Source organism: Lactuca serriola, chromosome 9 (assembly GCF_051521515.1).
Source record: "Lactuca serriola cultivar US96UC23 chromosome 9, Lser_US96UC23_V15, whole genome shotgun sequence".
NCBI classification, from domain to species: domain Eukaryota; kingdom Viridiplantae; phylum Streptophyta; class Magnoliopsida; order Asterales; family Asteraceae; genus Lactuca; species Lactuca serriola.
The window spans coordinates 66,729,923-66,754,380 of record NC_136416.1 but is presented as its reverse complement, the minus strand read 5'-3'; the positions used below and the strand labels follow the sequence as shown (position 1 = coordinate 66,754,380).

General features: G+C 44.0%; 1 protein-coding gene across 1 annotated transcript in view; it reads right to left on the bottom strand.

Moving 5' to 3' along the window:
* The window catches only part of LOC145075781 (protein DEFECTIVE IN MERISTEM SILENCING 3-like), a 106,573-nt gene extending 85,793 nt beyond the window's left edge, over nucleotides 1–20,780 (bottom strand). The window contains exons 1-2 of the mRNA XM_079021897.1: nucleotides 20,599–20,780; nucleotides 18,453–18,534 (exon numbers count right to left, since the gene is read on the bottom strand). Of these exons, the coding sequence (XP_078878023.1) occupies nucleotides 18,453–18,534; nucleotides 20,599–20,780 (264 nt within the window). The remainder of the gene's footprint in view (nucleotides 1–18,452; nucleotides 18,535–20,598) is intronic.
* Between the last annotated feature and the right edge of the window lie 3,678 nt (nucleotides 20,781–24,458).

Genomic DNA, 24,458 nt, shown 5'->3' with positions numbered 1-24,458 from the left:
GTGCTTCCACTGCAATCAGACCGGACACCAGAAGGCAGAGTGTCCGCAGTTGCGAGGGTCATCTCAGAGAGTACCTCAGGGATCTGCCCCTGCCGCCATCAGAGCTACAGAGAGTCGGCCAGTGAAGACCGAGGCACCGAGGGCACGAGGGAGAGCCTTTCAGCTGACCGCGGAGGAGGTCCGCGTAGCGCCCGATGTCTTGGCTGGTATGTATTCTTTCATGTATTTATTTTGATGTTGTGGTATTATGCTTATGTTATGTTATGCGTAGGTACTTTTCTTGTGAATTCTGTACCTGCCTTGGTGTTATTTGACTCGGGTACGAGTCGGTCTTTTGTATCTTTGGCTTTTAGTCAGCATATCAGTACTAGTCGTGAGGCGTTGAGTCGGCCTCTGAGAGTTTCCATAGCTGATGAGAGGGTGATATATGCCACGGAGGTTCTCCGAGGTTGCGTAGTTGAGATTTTCAGTGTTGAGTTCCCGATTGATCTGGTTCCTATTGCTATGGGTGATGTCTGTGTCATTGTGGGCATGGATTGGTTGAGCAGATTCGGTGCGGTTATTGACTGTGAGCGACAGCTGGTGACCATACGAGACCCTAGTGGGGGAGTTCTTTCGGTATACGGCGAGGGTACACGTTCAGGATCAGCGTTTTGTTTGGCCGCTAGAGCGAGGCAGTGTCTACAGCAGGGCTGTAAGGGTTTTGTGGTGTATGTGATGGATACGCGGGTGGATTCCGAGAGGCCGAGTTCAGTTGAGGAGGTTCCGGTGGTGCGCGAGTTCCCGGATGTGTTTCCCGAGGAGTTGCCAGGTGTGCCTCCTGTGAGGCAAGTGTAGTTCAGTATCGATTTGGTTCTGGGGGCCACACCTATCGCCAAGGTGCCTTATCGCCTTGCACCTCCAGAGATGCAAGAGTTATCCTCGCAGCTTCAGGAGCTGCTGGGGAAGGGGTTTATTCGGCCAAGCAGCTCGCCGTGGGGAGCACCTATCCTGTTCGTCAAAAAGAAGGATGGTTCACATCGGATGTGTATTGATTACCGGGAGTTGAACAAGCTGACGGTCAAGAACCGTTACCCGTTGCCGAGGATCGACGATTTGTTCGATCAGTTGCAAGGAGCATCTTGGTTTTCCAAGATCGATTTGAGGTCTGGATATCATTAGGTGAGAGTGCGGGATGAGGATGTCCAGAAGACAGCATTTAGGACGCGATATGGGCATTACGAGTTTGTGGTGATGCCTTTCGGGCTCACCAATGCCCCGGCAGTGTTCATGGATGTCATGAACCGAGTATGTAGGCCGATGCTGGATCGGTCGGTGATTGTATTTATCGATGATATTCTGGTATATTCGAGATCTAGAGAGCAGCATGAGGAACATTTGAGAGAGGTTCTCGGAGTTCTGAGGTCGGAGAGGCTTTATGCCAAATTCTCCAAGTGTGATTTCTGGTTGCGGGAGGTCCAGTTCTTAGGACATCTCGTCAATCAGGAAGGGATATTGGTCGATCCGGCCAAGGTTGAGGCAGTGATGAGTTGGGAGGTGCCGAAGTCACCCTCCGAGATCAGGAGTTTCCTAGGGTTGGCAGGGTATTATCGGAGGTTTATTAAGGATTTCTCCAAGATCGCAGTGCCACTCACCATATTGACCCGGAAGGGCGTTGCTTTTTCATGGGGCCCCGAGCAGCAGGCCTCCTTTGAGACACTTTGCCAGAGGTTGTGCGAAGCCCTGGTGTTAGCTCTCCCGGAAGGGATGGAGGACTTTGTGGTATACTGTGATGCATCAATTTTGGGATTGGGAGCGGTGCTGATGCAGAGGGGGCATGTGATAGCGTATGCATCGAGGCAGCTGAAGCCTCATGAGACGAGATATCCCACCCATGATCTAGAGTTGGGGGCAGTGGTGTTCGCCCTCAAAATTTGGCGTCACTACTTGTATGGGGTTCGGTGTATGATATACATGGACCATAAGAGTTTGAAGTATTTGATGGATCAGCCCAACCTAAATATGCGTCAAAGAAGGTGGTTGGATGTGGTCAAGGATTATGATTGTGAAATCTTGTACCACCCAGGCAAGGCTAATGTGGTAGCCGATGCATTGAGCCGCAGGGCGGAGAGCACCCTGCTGCGGGAGGTATGTTTGAGATTGACAGTGATAGCCCCGGTATTGGACGCTATTCGTGGGGCACAGGCCGAGGCTGTGCAGCCTGAGATGCAGAAGAGGGAACGGGTTGTTGGTTTGGTTTCAGAGTTCGTTACCGATGGTCGGGGGCTTATGACATTTCAGGGGCATATCTGGGTACCGTTTGTGGGAGGAACGCGTACTATTTTGATGGAGGAGGCGCATCGGTCGAAATTTTCGATCCATCCGGGGGCCACTAAGATGTATTTGGATTTGAGAAAGGAGTATTGGTGGCCCTGTATGAAGAGGGATGTCGCGTGGTTCGTTGAGAGGTGCTTGAACTGTCGTAGGGTTAAGGCTGAGCACTAGAGGTCGCATGGTAAGTTGCAGCCATTGGAGGTTCCCGAGTGGAAGTGGGAACAGATCACTATGGATTTCATCACCAAATTGTCGAGGACTGCCAAAGGGGTGGATGCAATTTAGGTGATTGTGGACAGGTTGACGAAGAGCGCTCACTTCCTTGCCATCAGTGAGAGTTCTTCAGCATAGAAATTGGCGGAGGTGTATGTGAGGGAAGTGGTATCTCGGCATGGGGTGCTGATCTCGATTGTTTCGGACCGTGATGTGTGTTTCACTTCCAGATTATGGAATAAATTTCATGAGGAGTTGGGTACTAGACTGCATTTTTGTACCGCATACCATCCCCAGACAGACGGATAGAGTGAGCGGACGATTCAGACGCTTGAGGACATGCTCCGGGCATGTGTGTTGGATTTCGGGGGCAGCTGGGATACGTATTTACCCTTGGCAGAGTTTTCCTACAACAACAGCCATCATTCGAGCATTGGTATGCCACCCTTTGAGCTGTTGTATGGGAGGAGGTGTCAGACCCCTATTTGTTGGGGAGAGGTTGGTCAGCGGGTGATGGGCAGTACAGAGATCGTGCTACAGACGACAGAGCAGATTCAACAGGTCAGACAGAGGTTGTTGACTGCTCAGAGCCGACAGAAGATTTATGCAGACAGGCGCCGGTCCGAGCTTGAGTTTCAGGTCGGCGACTTTGTCCTCCTGAAGGTCTCTCCTTGGAAAGGAGTGATTCGATTCAGGAAGAGGGGCAAGTTGGGGCCCCAGTATATTGGTCCATTCCGTGTGATCGCGAGGGTAGGCCGGGTAGCCTATCGTTTGGATTTGCCAGCAGAGTTAGGGCAGATTCACGACACTTTTCATGTGTCGCAGCGGAGGAAGTGTATAGCCGACGAGTCGGCAGTGGTTCCATTAGAGGATATTCAGGTGGATACGAGCCTGAATTATGCCGAGAGACCAGTGGCCATTAGAGATAGGAAAATCAAGGTTCTGAGGAACAAGGAGGTACCCCTGGTGTTGGTTCAGTGGCAACACCGGAAGGGATCAGAGATGACCTGGGAGCCGGAGCGTGAGATGCGTGAGCAGCATCCGGAGCTATTTTCAGAGCGAGACTTCGAGGGCGAAGTCTAGTTTTAGTGGGGGAGAGTTGTAACAGCCCGAATTTCCAGGTATCTTTTTATGCTTATGTTTTTGATGTTTTGTGAGGGGACTCGGCGAGTTGGAGCTCAGACTCGCTGAGTAGGATCGCGGTTCTGGACGCGGGTTCGCGCCTGGACTCGGCAAGTCCAAGGTATGGACTCGGCGAGTCCTCTCTGTTTAATGAAACCCTAATTTCCCGGTCCTAAGCCCTATTTAAAGGACCTTATGGCCCTTCATTGCGGCTACCTGGATCTTGAGAGCACCAAAGCAGCTGAGGGATTCGTGTGAGTGAGAAAAGAGGCTATTGTTCACCAAATTTGTGTGTTTTTGCAAGAAAGGAAGATGAAAATCAAGCTAGAAGAGTTAGGGAGCTTGGATCTTCTTTCATTTCATCATAGGAGGCTTCTTGAGGTATCATTCAGAGCTTATTTCCGTATTTTTGTTGATATGGTCAAATCTAGGGTTTCTTCATGCCTTATTTGCTTTGTATTGGAAGTGTGAGAGGTCCCATGGGGATATGGTGCTTAGATCTGGACCTTAGTAGGTCCAGAGAGTCCCTAATGTCATGCTTTATGTCCTCCCTTTTTGGGTTGGAGGCTAGGGTTTCCATTCTAGATGTTATTTCTCCAAAAAGAGCCTTGTAGGTGTTGTATGGTAACCAAGATATGAACTTTACGTGATGAATAAGCTTAGGAGGGCCAGATCTAAGAGTGGATGGTGCGGATCTGACCTCAAAAGCTAGTTTGAGTTGATGCATGGCATGGACTTGCCGAGTCTGAAGAACAGACTCGGCGAGTAGCATGAAGATTGTCCTTAACCACTCAGCGAGTGTTCTTGCCGAGTTAAGGGTCAACTCAGTGAGTCAGGGAGAGTTAGAGAGGGTTGACAGTTGGACTGAGTCAAGCTGGCACTCGCCGAGTTGTTCTTGAGACTCGGCGAGTTGAGTCGTGGTGGCCCCGCGATTCATGCCAGGTGGAACCCGTCGAGTCAGGGGAGTACTCGACATGTCAAAAGAGAATCCTAGAGAGTTGGTGAATACGTATAGACTCGCCGAGTCGCCCTAGTGCACTCGTCGAGTCCGGTCAAAGTTGACCGTTGACCGTTGACCAGAGTTGACTTGACAGGGGTAGTCAACCTTAGTGGTAAAAGTGTTAATTAGAGATGTATGATGTTATAGGATTATAGCTCGGAGGATCGAGCACGAGTGATTTCCAGGATTCACGAGTTATCGAGATACACGAGGTGAGTCTTCTCACTATACTTTGCCTTGAGTAGGTAACCAGAGTTATGTGATCAGAGTATCTGTATGCTATATGTATGTGATGTGTTGTACTGCATGGTTTCTATGTGATTTATGATGTGCATGTTTTAGAGTTGGAACCGGAAGCTTCACAGAGTTAGAACCTGAGGGTTCACAGAGTTTGGGTGCACGGACCCATAGAGTTATAGCCTCGAGTGGCTAATATGTGTTATGTGTATGGTATTTTGGGGAACTCACTAAGCTTTGTGCTTACAGTGTTAGTGTTGTTGTTTCAGGTACTAGCGATGACCGTGGGAAGGCGCCGTCTTGATCTGTACACACGCATGGGATTTTTGATATATATATGATCTTGGGATTTTGTATGATGTGAATTGGGATTTAAACTTAATGTTTTTATGAAAATTAAACGAGAAATGTTTTTATAGTTTGTGAAAAATTATTTTGAAATTCACGGTGTTACATGTTCAGTGAGTAGACTTGCCGAGTTGGGGGATGACTCAGTGAGTCAGGAGGGAGTTAGAGGACTGGAGTTCAAGGCGGTACTCACCGAGTTGTTCTTGAGACTCGGCGAGTTGAGTCGGGGTGGCCCCACGATTCATGACTGGTATGACTCGTCGAGCATAGGGAGGGAGTCGGCGTGTCAAGCGGGACAAAGAGTTAGAGGACATGTGTGAACTCGCCGAGTCACCAGGGTGCACTCGGCGAGTAGGGTCAAAATGTGACCGTTGACTTTTGTTGACTTTTAGGGCTGGTCATCAATGGAGTCCTTGTGACAAGAGGGGGTAAAATAGTCTTTTACCCTTCTGAGGGTGCCAATGGCAGGTTAAGTCTAGTCTCGGGAGATATATTTATAAGAGTATTTATTTATGTGAATAGGCGGAGGCTAGGCAATATTTCCCATCGAGTCAGAGATTTACCGAGACACCTGAGGTGAGTCTTCTCACTATACTTTACCTAGTGTGGTAACAGAGTTATGTGACAGAGTACTATAGAGTTATATGCCAGTGAATTTGCATGTTATTTATGTGTTGTGATTTATTGTGATATATGATATGCATGATTCAGAGTTATAGAGTTGGGACTTTCGGGTCCCTAGAGTTAGGGCCAGAGGGCCCACAGTGAGTTGGGGCTGGAGGGCCCCACTGAGACACGTTGACCAGAGGGTCAACAGAGTTTCAGCCTTGAGTGGCTATTATGTGTTAGAGTGGTATTTTGGGGAACTCACTAAGCTTATGCTTACAGTGTTACGTGTTATGTGTTTCAGGTACCAGTGATGACCACGGGAAGGCGCCGGCTTGATTCGTACACACACATGGGATTTTATGTATTTTGATCTTGGGGGATATTTTGTGAAACAAAGACATGATACTATGACATTTAATGAATGAATGAGTTTGTAAAAATGTGTTTGAAAATGCGAAAAATTGTTTTAATTTTTACGGTGTTACAAGTTGGTGTCAGAGCCTTGGTTTGAGGGATTCGGGTGCACCTTCGGGCATATCTGAACTCAAACCGAGGATTTGAGGAAATTTTGATAATAAAATAAGTTTTTAAAAGAAGAACTTATGAGAAAAACAGAGCAGAGTCGTGTGTACGAACAGCCAGCGCCCGAACGGTGATTTCCCAAAATACAATTATTATAAGTGTTATAAGATATGATGTGATATGTTATATGATGAGCTATGCTATGCATGCTAGAGTAGACTAGGTATTATTATTAGGACTAGAGTGGCCTGATATGTGATTCCTGAGTCTAGGAGTCTTGCTGCTAGGAATACTTCAGAGTGTTTAGGTAGCAGCGAGGAGGTTGTGAGAGATCTGCTAGCGAGTATCATATGATTAGAGAGAGTAGAGTACTTGTGATTTGGGACTCTGGGAGGAGGACTTGGGGTGGATGTTGATGCGGTGTGGACGGTAGTATTGGGCCCGTACTAATGAAGACACCAGGTCAGTGCACAGTCCAAGTAAGAATCCTTGGAGTACCAAGGGACAAGTAGGGTGGGGTATTCGAGTGTGAGCATAGTCGATCGAGTCCCTGATATTTATTCTTGTGTTGTATTTTAGGGAGAGGGAGATCATGGTTGGGATGCGCCACACACCAGGGACCAGCGGTACGAGTGATGAGGAGATCCGTAGGATCATCCAGGAGGAGGTGGCTGCGGCCATCAGGGGAGAGATACCAGAGATGTTCGGGTCTATCAAGACCACGCTGATAGAGACATTTGATGAGAAGTACGCTGCTCTTTCTGAGGCTGCTGTTGTTGCGGCCACTGCAGCTATAGCTGCGACTAGGCCGCAGGGTGGTGACGCGTTGCTGTTCTGAGAGTTCAGCAACACAAAACCACCGGAGTTTGACGGGACCCAGGACCCAATTGTGGCGATGAGATGGATTTCAGACATAGAGGGGTGTTTCTTTACTTGCTCATCTCCAGAGCATTTGAGAGTTCGGTTCGCGCTGAACCAGCTTCGCTTGGGAGCGAAGGATTGGTGGAAGTTTGTGACGGCGCACTATACGCCTGCTGAGCTTGCTGTAGTGACCTGGGAGAGGTTCACTGCTATGTTCCGAGATGAGTACATCTCCAGAGCAGGGTACTGAGTCGGTTACAGTGTATACGAGGATGTTTCATGAGCGGGCGATGTTCTGCCCAGAGCATGTGTCCTCCGAGCAGGCACGTATGAGCCGATATCTGAGCATTTTGAGGAGGGATATACGAAAGTTTGTGGCAAAATCGACGTACCGGACATTTTCCGAGCTTCAGGCAAATGCCCAGAAGAGGGAGATAGAGCTGGAGAGCCAGGCTAGGGAGGAGGCTGAGTCTCAGGGGAGGGATCGGCGACCGGTGCAGTCTCAGCCGGTAGCCAAGCGGGCCAAGCCCGCTGATTCGAGATAAGGGAACCAGAGGGGCCGCACTTGTGGCAAGTGCGGCAAGAGCCACGATGGGGTGTGCAGAGCAGGGTCTTGCTACAAATGTGGCAAGGAGGGGCATATGGCCAAGGACTGCCCCAAGGGGTTTGCAGTATGTTTTTACTGCAACCAGACCGGACACCGAAAGGCAGAGTGTCCGCAGCTGCGGGGATCAGCACAGGGAGCATCTCAGGGATCTACCCCTGCTGCCATCAGAGCTACTGAGAGCCGGCCAGTGAAGGCCGAGGCACCGAAGGCACGAGGGAGAGCCTTTCAGTTGACCGCGGAGGAGGTCCGCGCAGCGCCCGATGTCGTGGCTGGTATGTATTCTTTCGTGTATTTATTTTGATGTTGAGGTATTGTGCTTATATTATGTTATGCGTAGGTACTTTCTTATGAGTTCTATACCTACCTTGGTGTTATTTGACTCGGGTGCGAGTTGGTCTTTTGTATCTTTTGCTTTTAGTCAGCACATCAGTGTTAGTCGAGAGGCGTTGAGTCGACCTCTGAGAGTTTTCATAGCTGACGAAAGGGCGGTATATGCCACAGAGGTGATCTGAGGGTGTGTACTCAAGATTTTCGGTGTTGGGTTCCCGATTGATTTAGTTCCTATTGCGATGGGAGATGTCTGTGTCATCGTGGGCATGGACTGGTTGAGCAGATTCGGAGCGGTTATCGTCTGCGAGCGACAGCTGGTGACCATACGAGACCCTAGTGGGGGAGTTCTTACGGTGTACGGCGAGGGTACACGTTCTGGGTCAGCATTTTGTTCGGCCACTAGGGCAAGGCATTGTCTACAGCAGGGCTGTAAGGGTTTTTTAGTGTATGTGATGGATACGCGGGTTGATTCAGAGAGACCCAGGTCAGTTGATGAGGTTCCGATAGTGCGTGAGTTCCTGGACGTATTCCCAGAGGAGTTGCCGGGTGTGCCTCCCGTGAGGCAAGTGGAGTTCAGTATCGATTTGGTACTAGGGACCGCGCCTATCGCCAAGGTGCCCTATCGCCTTGCACCTCCATAGATGCAGGAGTTATCCTCGCAGCTTCAGGAGTTGTTGGGAAAGGGGTTTATTCGGCCGAGCAGCTCGCCGTGGGGAGCGCCTATCCTTTTTGTCAAGAAGAAGGATGGTTCACACCGGATGTGCATTGATTACCAGGAGTTGAACAATGCTGACGGTCAAGAACCGTTACCCGTTGCCGAGGATTGACGATTTGTTCGATCAGTTGCAGGGAGCATCTTGGTTCTCCAAGATCGATTTGAGGTCTGGGTATCATCAGGTAAGGGTGCGAGATGAGGACATCCAGAAGACAATATTCAGGAATCGTTATGGGCATTACGAGTTTGTGGTGATGCCCTTCGGACTCACCAATGCCCTGGCAGTATTCATGGATCTCATGAACAGAGTGTGCAGGCCGATGTTGGATCGCTCAGTGATCGTATTCATCGACGACATTTTGGTGTATTCGAGATCTAGAGAGTAGCATGAGGAGCATTTGAGGGAGATCCTCGGAGTTCTGATATCGGAGAGGCTTTATGCCAAATTCTCCAAGTGTGATTTCTGGTTGCGAGAGGTCCAGTTCCTAGGGCACCTCATTAACCAGAAAGGGATATTGGTCGACCTGGCCAAAGTTGAGGCAGTGATGAGTTGGGAGGTACCGAGGTCACCCACCGAGATCAGGAGTTTCTTAGGGCTGGCAGACTATTATCGGAGATTTATCAGGGATTTCTCCAAGATCTTCGTGCCACTCACCAGGTTGACCTGGAAGGGTGTCGCTTTTTCATGGGTCCCAGAGCAGTCGGCCTCCTTCGAGACACTTCGCCAGAGGCTATGCGAAGCCCCGGTGCTAGCCCTCCCAGAGGGAATGGAGGACTTTGTGGTGTATTGTGATGCGTCGATCTTGGGATTGGGTGCGGTGCTGATGCAGAGAGGGCATGTGATAGCATACGCATCGAGGCAGCTGAAGCCTCATGAGACAAGGTATCCCACCCACGATCTAGAGTTGGGGGCAGTGGTGTTCGCCTTCAAGATCTGGCGTCACTATCTGTACGGGGTTCGGTGTATGATATACACGGACCACAAGAGCTTGAAGTATTTGATGGATCAGCCCAACCTAAATATGCGACAGAGGAGGTGGTTGGACGTGGTCAAGGATTATGATTGTGAGATCCTGTACCACCCGGGCAACGCTAATGTTGTAGCCGATGCATTGAGACGTAGGGCGGAGAGCGCCCCATTGCGAGATGTATGTTTGAGATTGACGGTGATGACCCCGGTTTTGGATGCTATTCATGGGGCCCAGGCTAAGGCTGTGCAGCCTGAGAGCCAGAAGAGAGAGTGAGTTGTCGGGTTGGTATCGGAGTTCGTTATCGATAGCCGGGGGCTTATGACATTTCAGGGTCGTTGATATGAGCACATCTAGTTATAAAAATCATGCATGATCTTAATACTTTATGTTAATTTTATCTCAAATAATGAACCAAAGGTGCTTAATTAGCTTAAATATTTCATTTTCAGCAACAAAGACATGCTCGAAAGGAAAATGAAGCGGAACTAGCGATTGGAAGCTTGGATCTTGGATTTTGAAGAAAGAAGGAGGTTGTTGGACAGCTTGACCCCTCGTCAGTGTTTTGGCCATATCTCATGAACCGTAACTCCGATTGACGAGATTCAAAATGTTCTGAAAAGTAGACACAATTTCGGACGACTTTTGTGTTTTGAGAAAATGCTGATTCGAAACGTACTCGGCGAGTAGGGTCGATTACTCGGCGAGTTGTATCAAACTTTCGCGATTCTGGACGCGCTGACTTGCCGCACATGGGTTTTAAGTGATGTACTCGGTGAGTAGGTCACTGGACTCGCCGAGTAGCCTCTGTTTTGTGAAAATCTATATAAAGGGACTTTCAGATCGATACCCTAGCATATAGAGAAACCCTTGGAGGCCAATTGTCGACTAAAGGTGCTGCTGGAGCGTGGGAAGCAAGGGAATCAACCCTACATTCAATTTTAAGGAGAATCAAGGCAAAATCAAGTTTACTCTTTACCTAATCTCTTGTTTGAACTATGTTTTTACCAATTGGTTTCGTTTTTTAGCTTGTTTCTGCTGTAGATATGAGCTAAAAACTCATAACTTCTGTTTAGGATAGATGATTTTGTGATTATGGTTTGATTTATGGTAGGATTGATTTAATATTGGTGATTTTGTTGATTCTAGCTTGTTAAAGAACCTTATGTGTGAATGATAACTATTTCTCTGTTAATAGGAAGACAATTGAGCTGCATGAACATCTCTTAGTTGTTAACCTCATATGTTTATGTGACCACTTTATCATATGTCTAGGATTAATGAACATGAAACTAGAATTAATAAGAAAAATAGGTAAATTCATGTGTGAGATTGTGTGATGACCATCAACAAGAGGTTAACTAAAAGACCAAATTAGTTAACCATTACAAGTCTAAATTAACCCGAATAAATAACCTAGTGAATTGAATTAAATTGGACAACTGGCCACTGTTTGAGTTAGTTTGTTCTCTAAGGATTAGTGCAGCGAACGTGAATCTAATCACTTGAATCGGTAGCCAATAAAAGAATTAATCCATTGCACTATTACCATAATATCAACCATATGATCAATTGAGTTGAACTAAACAGAAGTTCCCTTCGTTATTGAATTTAGTTGAATCTTTGTTTATCTAGTTCTTAGTTTCTTAATTTAAGTTTTAGATAATTGTTTAAGTTTCTAGTCTTGCAAAACTAGAGAAACCCCTTTCTATTACTTGTTTTATTTAGATAATATTAGCATTTATTTTAATTGTTTACCGTTCCCTGTGTTCGATACCCTACTTGCTTGAACTATATTACTAATCGATAGGTACACTGCCTTTCGTGTGTTTATTTTGTGTCTAAGTTAGTAGGATTAAAACTAGTTGGTTTTACACACATCAGTCGTATCTGGGTACCGTTTGTGGGAGGGACGCATACCATTTTGATGGAAGAGGCTCATCGGTCGAAGTTCTCGATCCATCCTGGGGCCACTAAGATGTATTTAGACCTGAAAAAGGATTATTGGTGGCCCTGTATGAAGAGGAATGTCGCATGGTTTGTTGAGAGGTGCTTAACCTGTCGTAGGGTTAAGGCCGAGCACCAGAGACCGCATGGTAAGTTGCAGCCGTTGGAGGTTCCCGAGTGGAAGTGGGAACAGATTACCATGGATTTTATCACCAAAATGCCAAGGACTGCTAGGGGAGTCGATGCAATTTGGGTGATTATGGACAGGTTGACAAAGAGCGCCCACTTCCTTGCTATCAGTGAGAGCTCTTCCGCGGAGAAATTGGTAGAGATGTACGTGCGGGAGGTGGTATCGCGGCATGGAGTGCCGATCTCGATTGTCTCGGACCGAGATGTGCGTTTCACTTCCATATTCTGGAAGAAATTTCATGAGGAATTGGGTACTAGGCTGCACTTTAGTACTGCATACCACCCCCAGACTGGCGGTCAAAGCAAGCGGACGATTCAGACGCTCGAGGATATGCTCCGGGCATGTGTGTTGGATTTCGGTGGGAGTTGGGACACGTATTTTCCCTTGGCAAAGTTTTCCTACAACAACAACCATCATTCGAGCATTGGTATGCCACCCTTTGAGTTGTTGTATGGGAGAAGGTGTCGGACCCCCATTTGCTGGGGAGACGTCGGACAACGTGTTATGGGTAGTACCGAGATCGTGCTTCAGACAACTGAGCAGATACAGCAGGTCAGTCAGAGGTTATTGACCGCTCAGAGTCGTCAGAAGAGTTATGCGGACAGGCGCCGGTCCGAGCTCGAGTTCCAGGTCGGCGACTTTGTACTCCTGAAGGTCTCTCCTTCGAAAGGAGTGATCCAATTCAGTAAGAGGGGCAAGTTGGGGCCCTGATCGCGAGGGTAGGCAGGGTAGCCTACCGGTTGGAGCTACCTGCGAAGCTAGGTCAGATCCATGACACTTTCCATGTGTTGCAGCTGCGAAAATGTATAGCCGATGAGTCGACAGTAGTGCCATTAGAGGATATTCAGGTGGATGTGGGCCTGAACTACGTTGAGAGACCGGTGGCTATTTGGGATCGAAAGATCAAGGTTCTGAGGAACAAAGAGGTGCCTCTAGTGCAGGTCCAGTGGCAACACCGGAAAGGGTCAGAGCTTACTTGGGAGCCGGAGCGCGAAATGCGTGAGCAACATCCGGAGTTGTTTCCAAAGTGAGACTTCGAGGGCGAAGTCTGAATCAAGTGGGGGAGAATTATAACATCCTGATTTCCTAGGTATATTATTTTATTTAATTATTTTGGAGTTTGTGGAGGAACTCGGAGAGTTGGAGCCAAGACTCGCCGAGTAGGATCGCGGATGTTCATCCGGGTTCACGTCCGGACTCGGCGAGTCCATTAGTGGACTCAGCGAGTCCACGCTGTTTAATGAAACCCTAATCCCCTGGGTTTGGAGCCTATTTAAGGGCACTTATAGCCTCCCATTGCGGTTACCAGTCCCTTGAGAGAACTCTAAGTGAGCCAAATCGTTGTGAGGGAGAAGAAGTCACTTTTTGATCCTTATACCTTTGGTTTAGCAAGAAGAAGGTGACAAGAGCAAAGAGGAGGTGCGATTCAAGCAGTTCCAGAGTTTAGAGACGTCATTTTGAGGTAATAGTTCGAACCTCCTTCAGTTTTGGTGTTGATCTTTAGAGTTAGGGTTTTCTAACCCCTTTGGAGAGTGATTATGTGGAGCAAATGGTCCCTCTTCGAGTTTGTTCCTTGGATCTGGACTCAAAGAGGTCCAGAGACCTTAACCCTTGGAGCTTTATGGATTAGTTTGGGGTTATTGGACTTAGGTTGCCATTTTTGGGACTAAATCTCCTTTTGATGCCTTGTTGTGGTTGTGCAAGCATCAAGTTTCAAAATATACGTGATATTCATGCTTGGGGAGGCCAGATCTATGGTTTGGGGAAACAGATCTGACCTCAGGGGGCCAGTAGAGTTTGTGCATGGCATGAACTCGCCGAGTTGTTCTTGAGACTCGGCGAGTAGGGTTAGGGTTTCACGTAAATTGTTCAGTGAGTAGACTTGCCGAGTTGGGGGATGACTCAGTGAGTCAGGAGGGAGTTAGAGGACTGGAGTTCAAGGTGGTACTCGCCGAGTTGTTCTTGAGACTCGGCGAGTTGAGTCGGGGTGGCCTCGCGATTCATGACTTGTATGACTCGTCGAGCATAGGGAGGGACTCGGCGTGTCAAGCGGGACAAAGAGTTAGAGGACTTGTGTGAACTCGCCGAGTCACCAGGGTGCACTCGGCGAGTAGGGTCAAAATGTGACCGTTGACTTTTTTGACTTTTAGGGTTGGTCATCAATGGAGTCCTTGTGACAAGAGGGGGTAAAATAGTCTTTTACCCTTCTGAGGGTGCCAATGGCAGGTTGAGTCTAGTCTCGAGAGTTATATTTATAAGAGTATTTATTTATGTGATTAGACGGAGGCTAGGCAATATTTCCCATCGAGTCAGAGAATTACTGAGATGCCTGAGGTGAGTCTTCTCACTATACTTTACCTAGTGTGGTAACAGAGTTATGTGACAGAGTACTATAGAGTTATATGCCAGTGAATTTGCATGTTATTTATGTGTTGTGATTTATTGTGATATATGATATGCATGATTCAGAGTTACAGAGTTGGGACTTTCGGGTCCCTAGAGTTAGGTCCAGAGGGCCCACAGAGAGTTGGGGCTGGAGGGCCCCACTGAGACACGTTGACCAGAGGGTCGACAAAGTTTCAGCCTTGAGTGGCTATTATGTGTTAGAGTGGTATTTTGGGGAACTCGCTAATCTTATGCTTATAGTGTTACTGTTATGTGTTTCAGGTACCAGTGATGACCGCGGGAAGGCGCCGGCTTGATTCGTACACACACATGGGATTTTATGTATTTTGATATTGGGGGATATATTGTGAAACAAAGACATGATACTATGACATTTAATGAATGAATGAGTTTGTAAAAATGTGTTTGAAAATGCAAAAAATTGTTTTAATTTTTACGGTATTTCACCTAGACCCCTCAAAACCTTGCTAAATATTCCAAGGAAACCCACAAAAAGTTCAGACTCAAGAATAACTAATATCCCAGAGAGAATGGAATTAGAGATTGGTGTGAGAATGAAGAAATTTGAATGAGTATTTAAAGTGCAGGGGAGGCACATCGTGTAAGGCCATGAGGCGCGCCACACCTATCAACCTTGTTGGCTTCATCCCATTTTCGCCATGTGTTATGCTATGGTCCCTCCACATCATACATTCTAGAAGACTGCCACATGTTCACTTTTTGTGGGGCCACGTGTCATGTCCACAACATGTCATGTCACTTGTCTCTTGGAGGAGTGGGCGGCCAACTTGCCACGTGGCGTACTTTGGTGCTGCCACGTCATCAACCCATGCAGTTTCTCACGATCTTCGAACGACCATAAATTTCGCATATGAGCTTCGTTTTAGACATTCTTTATATCCCCGAAATCCACTCGACGAGCTCTACAACATTCATTAAGGTCTCAACATCTAATTTTTGTGCTAACAAAGAATCATATTTAGATCGGTTTAGTTTGTTAAAGTTCATGAGAAATTCATAACTCCTTCATATGAACTTCGTTCTCGACTGTCTTTATATCGAAAAGTTCATATTCACGAGCTATTCAATTCTCGTTTAGATTGTTTCGGCTAACAATCAACCGATTAGAATTTCTATTTCTATGTTTGCATTACTATGCTGAAACTTCGAAAAATCATAACCTCCTCTCATGAAGTCATATTTGGACGTTATCTATATGCATGCTCTCGATTTTACAACCAGTGTGACTTTCATTTAGATCAGTTAGACTAAAAAGTAATTTATTAAAAATTTATATTCTTCAGAGTCGTGTTGGTTTAATCGCGCAACTTGGAAGAATCATAAGTTCTTCATACGAAGTCAAATTTCATTGTTCTTTATATGTACGAAATCCTTTTCACATATACTATAACTTTGGTTAATATTATTTATCCTAAATAATCTTCTATCAAAATTCATTTTTAATACTTATTATATCTTAATTGACTAGCCCGAACCTACAGGTGTTACAAAACAAAAATCTACACTCTTTGTTTATTGATTTCTCACCAGTTGTAGTTATCCCTGATGTTTATTGCAAAAAATCACATGAAGGTTAATGACTTGTTTGATGTGGTTTCTCGGTTGTTAAACATTATTGGATATTTCTTCAACCCATGGAATAATTTAAGAAAAAAACACAAAAATAAATTTGTGGAAGCATTGGTTGAATGTTTGATTTATAGTTGGACTACATTATTAGTAAAATACTTTTTAGTTATGTTATGCTAATTAATTTTTTTATGGTGAATTTAGGTAATCGTGAGAGTGGTACCAATTTAAACCATGAAGTAGGTATCAAACGACCATTTGATACTTGATGCGGTTCTCATTTTGCATCTCTACTGAATATCAAGAACATATATTCTTTCGTTTGTGAAATACTTGAAAAGCTTGGTGAAGATAATAGTGATCACGATCATAAAGTTGAAGCAATTCACATTTTAAAGTCATTAAAGTCGTTTGATTTTGTTTTTTTTTTGTCTACTTTCGATGGTTGATACCTTGGTAGTCACAAATCAATTCAATACAAAATTACAAAGATGTGACACCCATTTTCATGTGTAGGTCAGCTGAGAGCTTGGATGAATCAAAAAAAGGATTGCTGGGAAAGACTGAGTGTGAAACATCCCAAAAATACAAGACAAAAATTTCGTTTTCAAAATCATTTATCAAACATAAATATCATTGCCATAGTGTAAAACCATAAAACATGTATCTCGAAAATTCATAAAATCTGACAAACATATAACAGTCTCATAACAAATATCAGAGTAAACTCCCAGGCTAGTCAACTGTGGTTTGTGCCATGCCATCAACTCGAGCCCTTCCCTTTACTAGTTGAAGTACCTGAAACCAAAACTGAAAATGTAAGCATGAAGCTTAGTGAGCTCCCCCAAACTACCACATACCATATAAAGAACATATAACAAATAACATAACTCTGGCACTCTTCCCAACTGCATCGGGACGAATCCCAGCATCGAACTCATGTCCGACATTGGGCTCACCCCGGAATCCAACCGCATCGAGTATCGGGCTCACCTCGGCATCGGGCTTACCCCCACACATACTCAACATAACATATATCATAAACACATAACATAATCATCTAAACTGCATCGGGCTTACCCAGGCATCGAACTGAGGTTCGGAACATATAACACATAACTAGCATACATCGGGCTTGCCCCAAATACATAATACATGGCATGATGACTAACATACATCGGGCTTGCCCCGACATCGGGATTACCTCGGAACACATAACATATAACATAATCATATATACTGCATTGGGCTTGCCCGACATCGGACCGAAGCCTGGAGCATATAACACATAACACATAAACATGCATGAATCACAAAGACATCAACCATTCCTAACTACTTCTTGGGACCGCCCCGGCATCGGACCGAAGTCCAGAATAAACTGAACATATAAACTGCATCGGGATAACCGCGACATCGGGCTTACCCCGGCATACTCTACTACCTAAACGGGCTGGTATTGGTGCCTTAGACCAGTTCCTACTGGAGGAAAACTCACCTTGTGTGTCTAATTACTGAAACTCTGGGTGGGGAATCTCTGCTTGCTGCTCCGGCAATTCTTCAGCTATAATTTACATAAAGACATTTAGTCAAACATTGATAACTAATCTTAGGGTAAAATGACCATTTAACCCCTATCTAAAGTCAACATCCTGGTCAAAGTCAACTTCTAGTTGACTTGACTCGCCGATTTGGTCCGCCAACTCGCCGAGCCCCTATTCTTTTATTTGTCCCCAACCAGACTCTACTCGTCGATTCTAGCAAGAAATCGACAAGTTCTCCTTCAATCATAACATCGGGACAATCTTCAACTGACTCGCCAAGTTCCTCCTTGATCTCCTTGAGTTCATATTCATCATATGAGCGTGTCTAGTCTGTGACTCGCCGAGTTGTATGAACAACTCGTTGAGTTCATCTTCATGGGTAGGAGATTGCCTTGGACTCGCCGAGTGTGTTCATACACTCGCCGAGTCCCATGGTTTTCAGGTCCATAACTTCGTCTATTTTGTTGAGTCCTTCTTCTGGACTCATTTAAATCCCTTCTAAACTCAAATGGATCCCTTCAAATCATAAAAGGTTGGGGAACCAAACCCCTGACTCGTCGAGTCCCAAGAAAGACTCGTCGAGTCGACTAATGTACAGGTTTATAACTCGATTTCTTTTGTGAAAATCTCTTCCAAAAGGTAGATTTGGGATCCTAAGGTCGATATAACACGTAAAGTCATGAAATTTACATGCATGCATAGGACATTTATGCTCAAAGGACCAAAAATGGGGTTTATTACATGTATATGGTTCTCATGGCTATAAAGATGGCACCTTTATGCCATGAGGACCCTTTAAGGTTCCAGATCTGTAGGTGTATCGACTTGGGATGTCCAAGTCCCATGAATTAAGCTTCTTGGCCCAAAACTCCATAAAAATGATCACAAGGAGATCTAAGAAACTACAAGTCAAGTATGAAGCTTGATTACCAGAAAGTGAAGAGAAGATGATGTTGTTCGTGGATCTGCAACCTTCTCTTGAAGCCTTCCTTCTTCCTCTTCTTCACACAAGCTTCAATTTACACAAGAATACTCAAAATGGCACTAAATAGCTCAAAGATGCTAACAACTGCTTAGGGTTTCGAGGACAGGGTTTGGGGTGATAGAGGCTGGGGTGGAAGCCTGAAAAGTTGTTTAAATAGGGTGCAAACCCTCCAATTTAGGGTTTCACTCACACATCTCCTACTCGCCGATTCGTTCTTCTGACTCGTTGAGTAGGTCACTTAATCCCCTGACCCAGAGTCGATCCTACTCGACGAGTCGAGCCTCCAACTCGTCGAGTCCAAGGGCAAAATATGAAGTTTGGATTAAATTTAAATGCGTAACTGAGACCGAGTGTTACAGAGTGCCACGACATGGAGCATGGATAGCTACGACGTGGCAAGGAAGAAATTAAATGTGTGCTTTGGATGGTCGCCACGGCATGGCAATATTCCACAGTGTGGCAGCTGGTGCAGCCTAAGCCCACGAAGTGTTAGGGTTTCTTCCATATTTAAGCCCTTAAACCTTAGGTTTAGAGCATCATCTTCAGCCTCCACCTCCCCATCTCAAAACCCTAGCCTCCATGCAATCTTGAGAGTCCATTTCCTTGATTTTGAGCCATATTCTTGGGTTTTTAGTGGAGCTTTGGAAAAGGAAAGTTCACAAGGAAGCAAGGGAAGAAGAAGCAAGTTTGGATCTAACATTCTCTTCAGTTTTCTGAATTGTTGAAGGTATAAAGTTCATACCTTGACACCTTTTCTTCTAGATTCAATTTCTAGGTCATATTTGGGTGGTTTTGGTCCCTTTCTTGAATGTTCTTGGAGTTTGAAGAACTCCAGAATGTGTGGTGGCTTTCCTAAGTCCTTGGACTTCTGTTGATTGAGAAAAGGACCATGTTTGGTGTATTTTGTGTATATGTTTAAGTTATAGCCTCATTAATGACTTAATAGACTTAAAATGCTAGATCTAGCCTTGGAATGGAGTCCTAATGGATAATGTTGGAAACTTTATCCATTGGGTCAGGGTGGAAGAATAGATGTAGAAGTATGATCTTTGATCTATAAGGATTAAGCTCTTAATAAGAGAAATGGCATTCTGCTAGTAGCCATGGCGTGGCAATGGGTAGCCATAGTGTGGCTAAGTTTAAGATCGTGATTGTCTTCTCCTATCATTGCCACGATGTAAAAATGTCCATCATGTTGACTGGTTGACCTTGCATTCCCATGACATGACTAAGAAGGGCCACGACATGGCATTAACTTTAACCAAGTTGACCGTTGACTCTTTTGACCAGTTTAACTTAGGGTCAAACTTGAAGGATTTAGGTTGTTGATTAAGATTCTACCATGTTTTGGTGCTAGTAGGTTTGTGGGAGCAACGAGTGTAGGAAGGGATCATGTCACAGTGTTTCTAGGTTCTTTGATTCGGGTGAGTTTTCCTCATTATACCCGTGGGTCGAAGGCACCAATGTCGGCCCACTAGATTTGATTATGTATCCTTGTGTATAGATGCTGCTATGTTGTCGCGATCTACTATATATATATATATATATATATATATATATATATATATATATATACATATATATATATATATATATATATATATATATATATCGTTGTGCGTAGGATATAGGAGTGGTGTAAGCTAATTAGAGTACCAATAGGCAGGTTATCCTCTATGGCAATACTCTATAGGATGTATCTAGCCACGTAGAATATCCAGAGAACTCTTGATGTAGGCTTTCTTTCATGTTCATTGTTTGGTAGTGGCTCTAGAGTAGGATCATTTGTTTGGGTGTCTATCTCACATTTGGTTACATATGATTATTCAATATTCCCTGGAGACTGCCGGTAGTAGAGTAGTGTGCTCTAAAGGACCAAGTAGGCGGTAGTGAGTTGTTTGATAGGTATATTGGTAGTGGTCTATATTTATGTGCCTACTTGATTTCTTGTTTGTTTATATGCCGACATTGTAGCTACATTCCTTTCAACTTTAGTCAACCTTTCATCCATTGAGTGAGTTAACTGCACAATTAAGGAGAGTTGGGAAAGCACATCAATTTCAAAGTTGGAGCTGTATTCTCCCTGATCACCCTAATGAAGAGCAACAATAATAATATGTGATGGTGTAAGGGGAATCATCTTGGATCATTGGCTTAGTAGTATCTCCAATAGGACGGGTTGATCCATGATGTTCAGTGTCATCAGCAGAGGAGGAGGATGAAGAAGTAGTTGAAAAACGAATGTGCTTGTTCAACCTTGGAGGAGGGTTCATTTTTGAGTGAAGTCTTCTCCCATGTCAGCTACTGATTCTTCTTCATATTTATCAGTGTCTTCTTCCTCATTAGCCCCTTCTTTATTACCAGCTTCTCAATCATCATCATTCTCACCATCATCATCTTCTTCATCACCAACATCATCATTATCATTATCCTCATCATCATTATCTTCTTCATTACCAGCATCATCATTATGAGCATCCTCTTCAGAGTCTGAGGTTTCAATCATATACGATTTTTCAATCCACTTTTGCATCCTGGCAGTAATAGACAAATCACCTTGAGATGAAGTTGCATTAATAATATTTGAGGAAAGGGCAAGAATTGGAATGATAATCCCATGAGTTTCAACATAGCCTTCTTCTCGAGACAAGATCAGACCAAGCCAATGAGGATAAGGAACATTCAATGGATTCTTATTCCCAGTAAAGCAGTCAACCATTTGATCGAGAAAACGTTGAGCAAAATTCAATTTCTAGTTGTAAACAATAGAATATAAAATCTTTTACTCAAAGAGATTCAATTGATCCAAGCTTCCAATCTTGTGACCAAGAGATTTTATAATCACATCTGTTAAGTATTTCCATCCTACATTATAACATTGAAAAAGAGTGTTCTTGTAGGGATCACAAGTGAGGCCCTTAAGTTTGAAATTATACTCTAATTTTTCACGAACATATTTACAACTTTCTTCAGAGGGAGTTTCATAGTAACTCTCAATTTGAGGAACACGAAGAGCAGTTCGAAGGGATTCCACATCAATGGTAACCTTATATTGACCATCTCCAATGGTACCAGTAATGGTTCAAGCAACAGTATCAACAAAGCACACAACATTAGTGGATTGGATGATGATGATAGAGTCGGGAGCATGAGAAACTTTGATGATGTTGGTGCTAGGGGCAAACTCATATAAGGGCTTTGACATGGTGAAAGATTTGAGGAAGAAGATGATTTGGAGTCTTTTTAAGTGTGTGTGTGTGTGTGAGAGAGAGAGAGAGCTTAATTTCTTGAATGGCTTGTAAATGTGACATAGGATAATGAATTCCTAATTTATACACAAAAAACTTTCTTCCTATGTAATCATGACTGAAGAGATCTTATGTCGTAAAAATCTTATGTCCTAAGATAATGATAGACCTTTTAATTGTCATTCAAAAGTTATTATTTGGATAAGATAGATACTTTAGACATGTCATCAACATCAACAAAGTTGATCGGTGAGTGGCTCAAGATGGTCACCTAGTAAGGCTGTGATGCCTTCTGATAGTATGGGCTTAAACTACCATTCCCTGACATAGTATTGCGGTATCTCATTAGCATGTGGTTTCATACACTGAATCATAAATATCTTTTATTAGAAGAAAAATAGCAAGATTGGATAGGTACGTGTAATATATCACGGACAATGATATACCCATCGACATGAACAACCCTTTGTCATTTAAGGACCTGGCAAGTATCTCTTATGTTGATGACTATACAATCAGGGTAAGATATTGGGTTATGCTCTATGTTACATCAGAACATGAGACTTGACGCATACAATAAGTATTCTTCCAGGGATAGGGTCGGGTAAATATTATTAACTTAAAAATAAACACCCTAACCTTTTATTAACAATTTTATTTGGACTAGGCAATCTCACTTTAAGAGTTTAGATAGTGCTAAACAATCAGCATGAGAGGGTGACTCGATGTTCTCAACAGATGGTCTCACTGATGAGAAACTTAGGGAGATTTTGTCACATATAGCAACATGCTTCTAGGGACGATGATGTGTCAAAAGTTGCATACTAGGCTCAAAATTGCCACCGTCAGATTCCTTTACAAAATGGTACAAAAGAATAAACAATTTAAGAATACAAACAAAATAAATAGCCAAACAAGAAAATAGTTTAAACAGAGAAAAATGTGCAACTTTTTCAGAAAGGTGATAAAGACTCGATCCATCAAATCTTTGGAATTGAATGATCATTAATGCACTTCCATTTTCCGAGATATCTACTACTTGAAATTTCAGCAATAAAAGAGAACAAAAAAGATCAACCATATCAAACAATAACACAATTCATAGTAAACAAGGAGAGAGAATGCCTTTAATCATTGAGGTTCTGCATATTGATTCCAAGCTTCATGTTCACCAAGAACAAACGAAGAACATGAACCAGTCTTTGTAACCAACGAGTTAGAGGGATCCAATCTTTCTGACCTTCGAGTTATAAGAGTCACCAAGATAAAACTGGAAGGTTCCATTCATTTAGATCCATGAAGGAACAGAAAATGGGATTACTGTCTTGTTGAAGAGGCCTTTGGATCTTTGAGGTGATGGAGTGTTGGTACTATTATCAATAGAAATTAGACGTGCTATGCCAGCTAACTTCACTTCATCCCACTGCGACCGAAATAGGTTGTTCAAGACAGATATAATATGTGCCTGAAGAACACTTAGTGGCACAGTTACCCCCTATATGGTCTCATCAGCATAAAACAACATGTCAATCAGTGTGTATTAGCGTCAGCGAGAGGGCGGTTGTTGCTGAAGAAAAGATGCAGAGTCAATGTCAATTGGCTCTATAAGAAGAGTGATGCAATCAAGGAATGTTGATCCCTTCAAAGTAGATCAGTCCGATAAGATCACTATTGATAGAGAAGATCATGTAGGAAATGTTAGTAGAAAAAGAAAGTGTATTCACAATGTATACTTCTTTGGTAAAGAATAAAAGAAATTTTTTAATGCAAACAAACCAAAAATAAATTAAAAGTGTAGCAGGTTATGTTCACATTTTTAAAAGTAGCAAATCATAAAACAAAAATAAAGTATCAGTGTCAAAATCAAGAAATCAAACCATATAAATATCGTTCTCTCTGAGAGAAGAAAGCAAGATTTTGTTTTCTGAATCAAACACTTTTCCCACATCACGGTTGAAAAGAACTTTGAAACCATTGTCATAAAGATGACTGATGAAGATGAAGTTTCCTTTCAGTCCTTCTACATAAATCACATCCTTCAGCTTAATTATCCTGCATTCAAAAGTTCCAACACCTGTTACAGCTCTTCCACTATTGTCACCGAAAGTCACCATTAGACCATCCAAAATTTGCTAGGAGTGACTTGTAACTGGTCAAGTGTCTAGAACTTCCACTGTCTAGGTACCAAGTTTGACCTAGATTTGGACTTGATCCTTTAACAACATAAGAATCATCAGTGTCACAAATGTCATCAGGGGAATCATTTACAAGTTCCATGAGACCCTTAATGTTCAACCCCTCATCTTCTGATGTCTCCTCTTCATCTACCCATTCTTCATGATCATCTTCTGATGTCTCTTCTTCATTTATTCATTCTTCATGATCCTCTTGCTTTGGCAACATTATCTCTATGGGGTCCGATGTACCATTTACACGGATCGCAAGATTTGAAATATCTTATGGATCAGCCGAACCCGAACATGAGGCAGTGTAGATGGCTTGGCGTAATAAATGATTATGATTATCAGATTCTTTATCATCTAGGGAAGGCCAACGTGGTCATCGACGCTTTGAGCGACAAGGCGGCTAGTACCCCTGCTCGAGAGCACTATTTGAGGATGACCATTGACTCCCTACTTTTGGATCTGATTAGGGAGACTTAGGCTAAGGGGGTCAAGATGTAGAATTAGAAGCGGGAGAGGA